This window comes from Notamacropus eugenii, chromosome 5 (genome assembly GCF_028372415.1).
Source record: "Notamacropus eugenii isolate mMacEug1 chromosome 5, mMacEug1.pri_v2, whole genome shotgun sequence".
Lineage (NCBI taxonomy): Eukaryota > Metazoa > Chordata > Mammalia > Diprotodontia > Macropodidae > Notamacropus > Notamacropus eugenii.
In genome coordinates, this window is record NC_092876.1 from 334,392,973 (window position 1) to 334,407,397 (window position 14,425).

At 36.7% G+C, this 14,425-nt stretch overlaps 1 protein-coding gene across 3 annotated transcripts in view; it reads left to right on the forward strand.

Annotated features, from left to right (window-relative positions):
- RYK (receptor like tyrosine kinase) overlaps positions 1-14,425 on the forward strand; it is a 111,182-nt gene that overhangs the window by 54,903 nt on the left and 41,854 nt on the right. For 2 of the 3 annotated variants that reach the window (XR_011967931.1, XM_072613611.1), the window contains exons 6-9: positions 1,406-1,550; positions 4,633-4,733; positions 6,246-6,380; positions 8,453-8,539. Coding sequence is in view for 2 of the 3 variants with exons in the window: in XM_072613611.1 (XP_072469712.1) it covers positions 1,406-1,550; positions 4,633-4,733; positions 6,246-6,380; positions 8,453-8,539 (468 nt within the window). In the remaining variant the exon portion in view is untranslated. The remainder of the gene's footprint in view (positions 1-1,405; positions 1,551-4,632; positions 4,734-6,245; positions 6,381-8,452; positions 8,540-14,425) is intronic. The other variant, XM_072613612.1, reaches the window with a different exon arrangement.

The following is a 14,425-nucleotide window of genomic DNA, read 5'->3' on the forward strand; positions in this document are numbered from 1 at the left end:
GTGTCATAAGAAATTATATTGCTAGAGTTGAGAAGTAAGCAACAGGTTAGAAAAGGAAGACAAGTATGTACCTAGGTTTTTTTTAGGAGTCTGTGAAGAGAGGAGTGATACAGCTTGAAATGTCAAGTGAAGATATTTTTCAGGAAGAGGGTGATTTGGACATATTTGTAGGCATCAGAGAAGGAATAAGGAAATAAGAGTAACGAAAGGTTGCAGATTGTTAGGTGCAAGAAACGGTGAGGTGACACATCTTGTATTTATAAAAATACTTATGAGAAAGGAGGGAATTTACTTTTTGAAAAAATATTTTTTACAAGGTGGAATATCAAAATCATTTATCAAATTAGCAAAGATAATAAAAGGCAGTCATTACAAGACCTTTTTTTTAAAAAAAGAAAAGCTAACGTGGCTGGCCTTGGCAAAGAGGAGAGCAGAGTCTGTCAGTAGAGATTGGTATAACTGAGGATAGAGTAGAGGTTGGATGTAGATAGAGTCTGACATTTAGAATACAAAGAAGAGGAAACTCAAAATGGATGGCTCGCATTTTCTCAGTAAATTAGGCAGTGGAGGGTGGTGATATGTTAAGAGGAATAAAGAGCAGGGTGATGACGGTATCATGATGAGGGGAGAGAAGATTTGAAACAGTGGCCATGGAGAGCGTGAAAGAATCATCCTGTGTTCTTTGGGATGAAGATTGGTTACAGTAATCTCTTCGGTTACTAATGTGTCATTGTATTTGTCCTTTTAGTTCTACTTACTTTATTCTGCTTTAGTTCATATAGTCTTCCCATGTTTCTCCTAGTTCCTTATATTTGTAATTCTTTTATGATGCAGTAATATTTCACTGCATTTATATATCACAGTTTTTGCAGTCATTGTCCAGTTGATAGGCACCTACTTTGTTTTCTAGTTTTTCCTGCCACAAAAAGTGCTGGTTTTGGCATTTTGGGAGCGTATTTGGCATTATTTTGGCGTATATGGGATCTTTTTTTCTGTATATCTTTGAACTCTTTCCAGTACATGTCTAATAGTGGAATTGTTGCCTTAAAGGGTATGAATAATTTTAGTGAATTTTCTTGTAAAATTCCAGATAATTTTCTAGAATTAACAGTTCCATTAACACTGTATCAGCAAGCATGTTTTCTAAAACCTCCTCAACATTGGCTATTTCTCCAAAGTTAGGTGAATGATTTTTAAATTTTTCTACCAGAATTCCTGTTAAAAACATTTTTCAAAGAATAAATGGTTTTCTTTCCCTCTGTATATTGTTTGTATGAATTTATACTGATTTATTATAAACTTTGACTAATATGAATTTTTTATTTCTTAAAAAATAATGTATTTTAAAAGAACTCACATATGCATTATACTGATAAAACAACTTATACTTTTTTTAAAATTTCAGATGATCCTGTAAATGCAGCTCCTACCACTTCTACTCGTGTATTTTATATCAGTGTAGGGGTTTGCTGTGCAGTAATATTTCTGGTAGCAATAATATTAGCTGTTTTGCACCTGCATAGTATGAAAAGAATTGAGCTGGATGACAGGTACTGTATATCATCTTTAAAAATTGCTTCCTAATTACTTGTACCCAGAGAAGAACAAATTCGGTGGGGGAGACAGGTCACATAAAAGCATTTTGTAGATATTGCCCTTTTGTTCATTTTATTAACTGTTAGATGTATTCTGAGATGCTTGTGGATAAGGTATAAGGGACTTGATTATATTCATATTATTGTCTTCAGTTGCTTGTTTTCTTCCTATCACTTAAGACAAGAAAAAAGAGAATGAGAGAATACCAAGAAGGATAAAAAATTCTTTGTAATTGAGAGGATACATATAAGAGACATCTTTGAGGGTATAAAAGGAAAGTACATAACTACACAGGACTGAATAGTTCCATGGTAGGGTTTTCATTGCAGTAAAAGCTTAAAAGAATCCTGAGGATTTTATAAGTAAGTTTAGCTCAAAGGGATGAAGGGAGCATGAAATATTTTTTAGCGATCTTTATGAGGGCCGAAGTTATTTTTTGACATACTCTGTGTGTTAGTCTCTAAAGATAAAAGTGATTTGTCCTTGAGATCTTGTATTTTGATTATGCTTGGAAATCTGGAAAAGTTTTTTGGCCCATAAAACTTGACCTAATTAGGGGGTGATATATGTCACTGCCTTTGCTACCTTGACTATAAAATTAGGTATTTGGGGTGTGTTAGGCTATATGGTGCCAGGCCTAGAGGCCTGTATTGGGCTACCCGAGTCTTTCTTACCTGTCCCAGGTCTTCGGTTGGCCAAACCGGATGCACGTATGAGAGAAAGGATGTTCCAGAGTCGAACAGGGGTTGAGCTTTATTTCAGGGTCTGGGTTACAAGTGCATGGGGGTCTTCCTTAGGAGGAAGAGGGGGAGATTTCCTAAGGAGGCTAAGCTTAAGGGATTGGAAGTAGAAGTACAAGCGGGGAGAGAGGGGGAGGGGAGAGAGGAAAGAAAAGAGCGGAGCCTACTGTCCTCTTGGCCCCACACGTGCTAAGAGAGAGCTTTCAGGCTTCCTCAATCCTACTTAACTTTCAGCCACACAGTTTGCATCTCAATACCGTGCTATTAGGTAACTAGGTGTGCTCCAATCCGGGACGACCTCGAGGGCAGGGAGACTCCACCCATCACGTATCTCCAGGGGAGAGGCGGAAATACCCAAGCTAGCCGAGCTAGCTCAGTCTGACCTTCTCGAACCCCCGCTGTTCATGGAGGGCCTCGTAAGACTCTAAGATTTAGAAGTCCCACTTTTACCTGCCCGAGACCGTCCACACGGAATTGAGCTTCCAATCCCAACAATATGGGGTAGTAAAAAGATGAATAAGATGATTCTTGTCATCATGGAGCTTCTCACCATTTAGTTGGGGAAATACTTAGAGAGGTATAAAGTGCTATAAGAGTTAGAAAAGGGGAGACTTCATTTCAGGCCAGAATCATCCTCTCCTGGAGGATATTGCATTTGTGTTAGATTTTAAAGGATAATAGAATTTTGACAAGTGGACACATTAATGAGCAGAAGTGGTTAAGTACAAGATATATTCAAGGAATAAAAGGACGTAATTAAGTTTGGCTAAAGTAGAGATATATTTAGCGGGTAGATAGGGAGTAAATTGGAGGCAGGTTGTGGAGTGTATTGGCGGGTAAAGGTATTTGTTCTTTAATGAATAGAGAGCCATTTAACATTTGAATAAGGCATATGTGGAAATTACAGAATGGATGGATAGGAGAGAGGGAAAGACAAAAAACAGACTCATTTAGAGGGTTGGTTTTTTTCAGTAGTTTTATGAACTTTCTCGTAGCTCAGGAGCAAAGTAAAGGATGCTACCAAAGGAAGGAAAGAAACACGTAGGAACTAGGGAAACGTGGTCATATCCAACAGTTTAATTTGATACATAATCCTTAATTCCTCATTCCTTTCTCTCCTGTCTGCACTACAAAATGACTAAAAGAATATAGTAGGTTAAAAAGCATTTCTCCCATAGTAAGGGTGATCTGTGTGATCCACTCAAGTGGCCCATAGGTATACAGATTTAAAAACTGCATTATTATAGCAATTGTGAACATGGGTTTAAAAATGGAGTCTCTTTCTTTGTATGATTAGTGTTGTGTTTGTCCTTTTTACTTGAAGAGAGGACCATGACATCAAGATGATGACATGACTTGCAGTTGACTTTGATTTGAGTGAGGGAGGGCTGTGCAAGGTCATCAACTTCACTTTCTTCTCCAGAGCCATCATGATTCATGTATTGTTAATAGAAGAGAATATTTTGTGATAACATAACAAATATTATAGCTCCCACACAAACACATGTTTCAGGAAATCCGGATTTTATCCATTTTAAAAATTGGAGGATCATGAGGCAGAGTTGATGCAGTCTACTGTAGGTTCTGTAGGTATATAGAATATAGGTGTATTTTATGTGTTCATTGCTTAGTTATTTTGTAGTCTCCACAATCCTTGTGCTTTTAGGTGGTCTTTTTTCTCCTCTTTTATACGTTTACCTCCTTATTGAAAGTAATCTCATAAAAGGGGCATAGTTTTAATTTTCCTAGAGATAGGCATCCTTATCATCATTATTAATTTCTTACACTAAAATTTTTTTAGTGCCGCACACATTGATGTGTAGCAATCAGAAAAAAAGTTATACGGTATCTTAAGATTACCAGTTAAGATGAAGATACCTGATAATGGCCGTATATTAGAAAAGAAAAAGCATACAATCTTAGCAGATTCTGATTTCAGCTTGAAACGTCATTATGGAGAAATAGCCATCATTCTGATCTCTCAAGATTTTAGAATAGTTTTATTATTATAGCTGCTCATCTACATGCAGCTTTTAGTGTCTTGTTACATGTAACACAATAGATGAAAAAGGCAGTCATGGTATAGTGGATAAAGAAATGTCCTTGGAGTCCAGAAAACCTGGGAATGTGTTTATGTATTTATACATAAATGTATGTGTATTTGTACGTATGTATATATAGACACATACGTGCATACATACACATATATATACACACATATATGTATATGTACATATGTAAAAGAGAAGTAAATATTCCTCATGAAAGTTGACTTTCTATCTCAAATTATTTTCAGCATCAGTGACAGCAGTAGTTCACAAGGTTTATCCCAGCCATCTACACAGACGACTCAGTACCTGAGAGCTGATACTCCTAACAATGCCACACCTGTTACCAGTAAGAGTTAATTTAAATCTAAAACCAGTTTACTTTAGTCTTGGTTATTAAGCTACTAGTGATCCTAAGTGATTAGTGTCACATGCATATTTGGAACTTAGGGTTGATGTTGAAGATTTGACTTTCACTTCTTAAATCAGTAGAAACTGTAACTTTTTAAAAATTGATAAATTGAAAATATATTAAGTAGATTAACTTGGATCATTTTTTAGTTTGAGGGAATTTCTAGAAAAATTGTCTTTCTAGACAATTGTTATTTCTAGAAATAGCCAGATATTATCCTGACCGGTAGTGTTTTTCAGTAATGTCATTGTGTTCTTCAACCAAATCCCACAATAATATTTTAAAACACCTTTATGTTGTCATTTGGTAGATTTTCTAAGAAATGTGTTTGGTTATGTGGTAGCTGACTCTGGGAGCCAGTAACTGATCTCAAGCATGTTACTCCCAAAGTATGTTGGAATAACCACTGCCATATTGCTAAATCCTTACAGATCTCACTGCCCCTTGTTTTGCCTAGTTTTCCAAGTAGCATTTTCAGTATGAAATAGAAACTCATTGTATAATATACAATTTTCCTTTGCATTCTGCTTTGTATATGGAAATACTAATTTTTTAGTGCTTAAGTTCATAATAAGATGTTTTTAAAAGAGAAAGATGTGCATTTAGTGGGGACAGTGGTCTTTAAAGACTGCCCCTCAAAAACTGCTTTTGTTCTTTATTAAATGGTGATTGGAGAAAAATTAATCATAATAATCATAGCACTTGTATAGCACTTAACCTTCCCTTACAACAGTCCTGTGATACAGGTAAATTAGCACACCATCTATTAAATCACTAAACAGTAATTATTCTTCCTTATATTGTAATTTTTGGGAAATTGCATTTTTAGCCCTTCTACCTTCCTTCTTGCTTTCTATCTGCTTAGCAACATTTTTTATTCCTCTGAGTGAATAATTTTACCCAACTTTTATGAATTTAGTTTCATTTTCTTGCTAGTAAAAATGATGTTAAAACTAATTTAAATACTGCAGCATGGTATGAAATTAGAAGATTAAAATATTTAAATGGTCACACATCATGTTAGAAAAGACATATTTCTAATAAAATCATCCTTTTGGGGAAGAATTAGATAATTCCTTATAGGGGCTGTTTTTCAAATTTGCAAAAGTCTGTCTAGAAGAGGTCACCATTTTCCCTGTTGTTTTCAGATAACACAGTTAATAATCTGTGAAGCAGGTATTGCTTTGCTTCTAACAATACATATGTATATACAATTGGAATAGCACTAATTTTAATAATTACTGTCTTTGCACCAGATTATTTCATGATGGAGATGGGGGAAGGATTCTTTACCTAGAGTCTTCGGTTTGTTTTCAGGAGAAAGAATCTTAACCTTTGTTTCTACATCTTTTGTTTGAATATTAAATATTTTTTCAGGTAATTATGGAAAATGAGGATCTCTAATTTTTATTATAAGGGTATTTATATTAGTTTTGTTTGGCTTTGTTGGCTCCTCAGGTTATCCTACATTACGGATAGAGAAGAATGACCTAAAAAGTGTCACTCTTATGGAGGCCAAAGCAAAAGTCAAAGATATAGCTATTTCCAGGGAGAGAATAACACTTAAAGATGTACTCCAAGAAGGTATGTGTCCTCTCAAAATCAATTTTTAAGCTATATATTTAAAATATGCTATTATTCTAAAATCATTATTTAAATATCTTAGTCATTTAATATTTAATATTTTCCTATCATTGTTAGAATGGCACAGAAGAAATGACTTTGATCTTCATATTATCATAGAAGACAAAGACTTTTTTCCTTTGAAAGTGTACTTGTACTTTGTTTTCTCTGTATCCCTTAAGATCACATATTATATAATTTGGGAGAGTTGAATTATCTTATTATTTAATTGCCTTCTCAAAGTAATTTTTCCATTGTGTTGGAGAAGAAAAGGTTGAAAGTCTCACAGAAGAAGGAACCTAAAAATCAAAGGATGCTTCAGGAAGGCTTTATTTCTTTTTGTTGTGGCCATTAGGCCAAGAGTTAAGTTTTTACTTGTAAACTCACAAACTAATTGAGAATGAAGGGTGGACTCTGGTATGTTTTGAGTTTTGTTTTTTCCTATCAGTTTGGGGTATAAGCTTGTAAAGCTATTGTTTACCTAAGAATTTGAACTGCTCTAAATTTCTGTAACAAGTCAATTTTCTGTTTCTATCAAAAGAGACAATTAATAGTGACTTATAGCCAGTTTTTTTATTCAAGTGTCATGTTGAATAATCATAACTAATATCCAATACTTTACCTTTTTAGAGTGCTTTACATGTATATCTATATTTTACTGATAAGAGAAATAGATTGGTTAAGTGAATTGCTTACGGCCACGTAGCTAGAAAGTGTTTGAAGCAGGATTCAAACTCAGGTGTGTTGATCAGATAGAGAAAGGGAAGATTGTCCACTACTTAGCTTTTTTGGATTGAGATTTTCTTGATTTTTAGAATTAAATGATGAAGAAATAGGGCCAGAATCTAGGGGGTCATTTTAACTGGTTGCCCTGACCTGGAGCGTCAAGCTCAGGCTAGGCCACAATGGATGGGAGATTGATATTGAGAGATGGGGGGGGGGAACAGGCTAAGGGAAAATGAGGAATCAGTTCTCTCCAGCTTCCAGAAGAGGGAGACAGGCACCTGTGCAGTCAGCACTCTTTTCATAGTAATTCTAGATTAAGATCAGAAATCACAAATTCTGAGTCGAAGAGTAGCTTTTTTGAAGATTTAACATTTTTGAGGACAATTAATTATAGCTTTATCAAAAACTTACTACTTTAGATATGGGATAATTCAACTATCTTTACCTTCTCCTTCCCTAACATGTGCTTCACTTAAAAGTTGAAATCAACAAAGCATTGTCTTCTACTCCAGTCCATCCTCCACTCAGCTATCAAAGTGATTTTCCTTTAGCACAAGTCTGACCAAGTTACCTCCTCCCTCTCCCCTATTAAGTAAAGGCATCTAGCTTTCCGTAATCAAATGTAATGCCATTATCAGATTCCATAATTAAATATAAAATCCTCTGGGTTTTAAAACTTTTTGTAACCCCAAAAAGGTTACTTTTCCAGTCTTCCTACACCATACTTCTCTCTGTAATCCCATGACGCTGGTCTGCTAGCATGCAATACTCCAGTTCTGGACTGAGCATTTTCACTGATCTTCCCTCATACTTGAAATTCTGTTCCTCCTCATCTCCACCTGCTTCTCTCTTTGACTTCCTTAAAGTCTTAGCTAAAGTTCTACCTTCTGCAAAAAGTCCCAGTCCTTCTTTAACTTAGTGCCTTCTGAGATTATCTTCCTTTTATCCTGTTTATATCTTGTTGGTACATAATTTTTACATGTTTTCCTCATTACACTGTGAGATCAAAGATATGTTTTCCCATTTTTATTTTCAGTGCTTAGCACGTAGTAGATATTTAATAAATGTTAACTAACTGATCATTTCATAGTTTGTCTACTGTTGGCATAACCCCTTTATTAGCATACTCAGCACAAATCATCAAATTCTGACTGGAAAATCTGTTTAATTTCCTGTAACCCTATTTTGTTGACCACAATTACTACTTCTCTATGTGTTTTAAAGTAACCACTGTATCAGAAGGTATTTAAATTGACAATTCTTTTTCATTTACCATATTATGTCATCTCAAATATTCTTCCTTTTAGGAACCTTTGGGCGTATTTTCCATGGAATTTTAATAGATGATAAAGATCCCAACAAAGAAAAACAAGCATTTGTGAAAACTGTTAAAGGTAGGATTTTTCAGTATACTAATAAACATATTCTGTATTTACAAAAAATATAAACATCGTTAGACTTAGGTGGTTCATTCACACAGTTAAGCTGTATAAAGATATTTGGCATTCTTAACCATAGATCACAAGGAGATTTAGTTCTTTCAGATCTTAGATCATTCTTTTTAGAAATAGAAGGTGAGAAAACAGACTGACATACAAAAATGTTTAAAATCTATATGAATCATCTTGCCAGTGACAAACTAAATTTTGCACAAATTAAGACCATTGTTGTATGATCCAGTTTTGTGATAGTCATCGACTATCTCTAAAGTTAAAATTCTATCCTTAGCTATTAGATTCCAAAGTGACTATTTTATCCCATAAGATGAAATTTAGCTTAGATAGCCTTTTTTTAGTCAAGATCTTTTTGCACTATTTTTTGATATGTAGTTCCAGTTTTTCTTTTCTTTTCCACTTAGTAGTTGGTAGATTTTGTTCATCTGAAAAGAATAAAGATTTTAGCACAACTTTATGTATACATGACTTCTTTACCAAAACTAGCAAATTAGTGATGACTCTTTAAATTCTAGAATTTTATTTTCATTTATTATTTTTTAAACTTTATGGAATAGCTAAATAATTTTTAATTAATGTTTCTCTTGGCCAATTTTGGAATGAAATAGAAATATATGGTATTTTTCATTGTGCTTCATATTTGTTGTTTGACTTCTTCAGGTATTACAAGGACATTCTTGTTTAGGAAAAAATACTTACTAACCCTTTTTATTGTGCATATAAAGCCAGTTTTGTGGATTAATCACATTTAATTATTTGTGAAATAAATTTTGCTAGTGCTTATATTCCTAAATATAATTTAAAAAAATAATCAAATGTTTTAGGGATATCACAAGGATATTAGATGTTCCTATTTTGGAAAAAAAATGTTTATCAGTTTACTTACTGTGAATATATGGCCAGTTTTATAGCTTAATTGCATTTAATTGTGAAATCAGTTTACCAGTGTATGTTCTACTTTACTAAATACAGTTTAAATAATCACCATCTTCGAGATTTGTCTTTAGGAGAAAATGTGGTGTAATGAAGAGACTACTGGACTTCTAGTTAATCAAGGGCTTGAATCCCATTTTTTCCTTAATTACTGATCTTAGGCAGATCGCTAAAGCTGTCTGGGTCTCAACTTCCTTATCTGTGAAATGGGGCTTCTGTCTTGTTGCTGCCTTTTTCTTTTTCTTTTTTTTTTTTAAATTTATTTATTTAACTTTTAACATTCATTTTCACAAAATTTTGGGTTCCAAATTTTCTCCCCATTTGTCCCCTCCCCCCACCCCAAAACACCAAGCATTCTAATTGCCCCTATTACCAATCTGCCCTCTCTTCTATCATCCCTCCCTTCCCTTGTCCCCATCTTTTCTTTTGTCCTCTAGGGCCAGATAACTTTCTATACTCCATTACCTGTATTTCTTATTTCCTAGTAGCAAGAACAGTATTTGACAGTTGTTCCTAAAACTTTGAGATCCAACTTCTCTTCATCCCTCACTCTCCGCCCATCCGCTTTGGGAAGGCAAGCAATTCAATATAGGACATATCTGTGTAGTTTTGCAAATGACTTCCATAATAGTCATGTTGTGTAAGACTAACTATTTTTCCCTCCATCCTGTCCTGCCCCCCATTGCTTCTCTTCTCTCTTTTGATGCTGTCCCTCCCCAAGAGTGTTGACTTCAAATTGCTCCCTCCTCCCATTGCCCTCCCTTCCATCATCCCCCCCCACCCTGTTTATCCCCTTCTCCCCCACTTCCCTGTATTGTAAGATAGGTTTTCATACCAAAATGAGTGTGCATTTTATTCCTTCCTTTAGTCGAATGTGATGAGTAAACATCATATTTTTCTCTCACCTCCCTTCTTTCTCCCTCCACTAAAAAGTCTTTTGCTTGCCTGTTTTATGAGAGATAATTTGTCCCGTTCCATTTCTCCTTTTCTCCTCCCAATATAGTTTTCTCTCACCACTTAATTTCATTTTAAGGTATGATCCCATCCTATTCCATTCACTCTGTGCTCTGTGTGTGTGTGTGTGTGTGTGTGTGTGTGTGTGTGATCCCACCAACTACCCAGATACTGAAAAGTTTCAAGAGTTACAAATGTTGTCGTTGTCTTTCCATGTAGGAATGTAAGCAGTTCAATTTTAGTAAGTCCCTTATGACTTCTCTTTGCTGTTCACCTTTTCATGTTTCTCTTCATTCTTGTGTTTGAAAGTCAAATTTTCTTTTCAGCTCTGGTCTTTCGATCAAGAATGCTTGAAAGTCCTCGATTTCATTGAAAGACCATTTTTTCCCCTGAAGTATTATACTCAGTTTTGCTGGGTAGGTGATTCTTGGTTTTAGTCCTAGTTCCTTTGACTTCTAGAATATCATGTTCCATGCCCTTCAATCCCTTAATGTAGAAGCTGCTAGATCTTGTGTTATCCTGATTGTATTTCCACAGTACTTGAATAGTTTCTTTCTAGCTGCTTGCAATATTTTCTACTTGACCAGGGAACTCTGGAATTTGGCCACAATGTTCCTAGGAGTTTCTCTTTTTGGATCTCTTTCAGGTGGTGATCTGTGGATTCCTTGAATACTTATTTTGCTCTCTGGTTCTAGAATATCAGGGCAGTTTTCCTTGATAATTTCATGAAAGATGATATCTAGGCTCTTTTTTTGATCATGGCTTTCAGGTAGTCCCATAATTTTTAAATTGTCTCTCCTGGATCTATTTTCCAGGTCAGTTGTTTTTCCAATGAGATATTTCACGTTGTCTTCCATTTTTTCATTCTTTTGGTTTTGTTTTGTGATTTCTTGGTTTCTCATAAAGTCATTAGCCTCCATCTGTTCCATTCTAATTTTGAAAGAACTCTTTTCTTCAGTGAGCTTTTGAACCTCCTTTTCCATTTGGCTAATTCTGCTTTTGAAAGCATTCTTCTCCTCATTGGCTTTTTGAACCTCTTTTGCCAATTGAGTTAGCCTATTTTTCAAGGTGTTATTTTCTTCAGCATTTTTTTGGGTCTCCTTTAGCAAGGTGTTGACCTGTTTCTCATGCTTTTCTTGCATCTCTCTCATTTCTCTTCCCAGTTTTCCCTCCACCTCTCTAACATGATTTTCAAAATCCTTTTTGAGCTCTTCCATGGCCTGAGCCCATTGAATATTTATTTTGGATGATTGGGATACAGAAGCCTTGATTTCTATGTCTTTCCCTGATGGTAAGCATTGTTCTTCCTCATCAAAAAGGATGGGAGGAGATATCTGTTCACCAAGAAAGTAACCTTCTATGGTCTTATTTTTTTTCCCTTTTCTGGGCGTTTTCCCAGCCAGTTACTTGACTTCTGAGTGTCCTCTCCACACCCACCACGCCTCCAGATCAGCCCAGCCAGTGCTTGGGGTCTGACATTCAAATGCTGCTTCTCAGCCTCAGGGCTTTCAGCAGGGGCAGGGCTGCTATTCAGTGTGAGATTAAGTTCAGCTGCTCTGGTTGGGGCAGGGCTGCCACAGGGGGCTCAGTTCCCTCAGGGGGTTTATGTGGAGACCTTCTACTATGGATCTGGGCTCCTGCCTGCTTTGGGAGCCCCTGTCTGCTGCTGCCTCCCAAGGGGGCCTGAGTTATGGGGACACCCTACTTCCCTCTCGAGCCAAAAAGACTCTCTCACTGATCTGTGGGTGGAGGGACCTGTGCAGCTGCTGGAGATTCTGTCCTTGGAGCCTACTCGGATCTGCTCCCCTCTTGTGCCGGGCCAAGGCAGGGCTGGGCTCTGCTCTGGGTCTGGTACCCGACGGACCCTTGGCATCGGTTTTTCAGATCTCTCTGAAACAGAAATCTCCTCCACTCCATTGTTCTGTGGCTTCTGCTGCTCCAGAATTTGTTGGAAGTTCTTTTTTACAGGTATTTTATGGGTTGTGGAGCTAGCATATGTGTATCTTTCTACTCCGCCATCTTGGCTCCTCCCCCTGTTGTTGCCTTTTTCATAGCCCTTCAGGCATTCCCCATTGCCTAGAGGCTCAAGTGCAAATTTTTTCCTGGTGATTGAGGTCCTCTGTAATGTGACTTCATCTGATCTATTTTAGCTAATTTCCCGGTGTGGATGAATTATGTGCTTGTCAGGCCATTCTCTTTGAGGTTATTCTTCAAGATTAACGAGACTAAATGTCCCAGTTTTCTGCCTTTCTTCCTGTTACTTTCCTTTTTGGAGTGCTGTTTCCCACTTTCCCCCTACTATCTGTGTTCTATTTATTTCTCAGAGTCCATCTTAAGTCCCTTCTTCATCTTGAAATCTTCTGTGATTTCTCCATACCACAATGAGCTCTTTCTTTTGTGAACTGTTTCATGCATATTTATGGTTTTGTATCATTGGCAGTTTTTTTGTAATGTGGTAATAATATCTGCATCATTTTTTTTTTTTAATAAGATTGTAAATTTCTCCAGTGTAATGACAGTTGCTTATGCTACTTTGGGGCTTACAACTTCCTTCTCACATGTGCAACAGAGAAGCAGCATAGCATAGTAGGAAAAGAGCTGGCTTCTGCATCAGAAAGGCTGGGCTTCAAGTCTGACCTCTGACACACATGGCTGGGCAGTTGTTGAGCAAGGACATTAATCTTTCACTGCTCTGATCAACTCTCTAAAATTGTAATTTACAGAGAAGTTGCTGACCTACTTCAGAAAGGGGAGTTTCTTAACCTAACAGTAACAGGTAAACAGCAAAATTATCAGGTCAGTCCGTATTCTAGTTATGTGTACTTAGATGTGTACTTGGACATACACATACCTATATATACACATATACATACAGGATAGTAATAGGGATCATATCTATGATTTCATTGTGTAAGGAATTCTCCAGTTAGGAAAGTCCCTCTACCAGTGCAGGTGGAGAGGGAGAGAGAGAGAGAGAGAGAGAGAGTGTGTGTGTGTGTGTGTGTGTGTGTGTGTGTGTGTCTGTGTGTGTCCCCAGACCTAGGATTTCATTAATGTAGAGATCACTTTCTACTAGTACAAATAAACTGTTGTAAAACTTGAAGTCTTAAGAGGATCACAGTGGTTTTCTTACTTGGCCAGAATCACATATTCAGGGTCACATCTTTCTCTCTAATCCTCAGATGCTCCCTATATGCTTGTTCCTTCCCTGCTGTCTTCAAATATGTTCATGTTGCCTACATCCTTTAAAAAAAAAACCCCACCACAAAAACCCACTTCAGTAGAACCTTCCATCTCTTCGCCTCAAACTATTGTACAGTGTCTTTTCTCAGCCAAGCTCCTAGAAGAAGCCATCTGCTTCCTCCACGTTGATTCATCAGCCCGCTTTCTGGATTCTGAACTTATCACACAACTGAAATAGCTTCATGCAAAGTTACCAGTAATCTCTCTCACATTTAGCAAATCTGATGTTTTTTTCTTCAACCCCTTCCTACCTGACCCCTTTGTTGCATTTGACATAGTTGACTTTCCTGTTCTCTCTAGGTTTTCATGACACTGTTCTCCCCTGGCTTTTGTACTACTTGGTAGACCACTCCTCAGACTTTTCTAACATGCTCCTTAGCTATGGGTGTTCCCCAGGACACTGAGTTGGGTTGTCTTCTGTTATCTCCACTTTCTGTTTTGGTGTCTTCATCTGCTTCTGTGGACCCAATTCTCATCTCTGCACAGGTGACTGTCAAATCTGTATATACAGCCCCAGTTGCTCTCCTTAACTCCAGTTCTACATCACCCATTCGTTACCTATTGGACATTTCTAACTTGGTATCCTGGAGACATCTCAGATTTAGTGCCTATCAGTCAACAAGCACCTATTAAGCACTTACTGTGTGCTAGGCACTGACCCTGGAGAGACAAAGGCAGAAACATGGACTCTGCCCC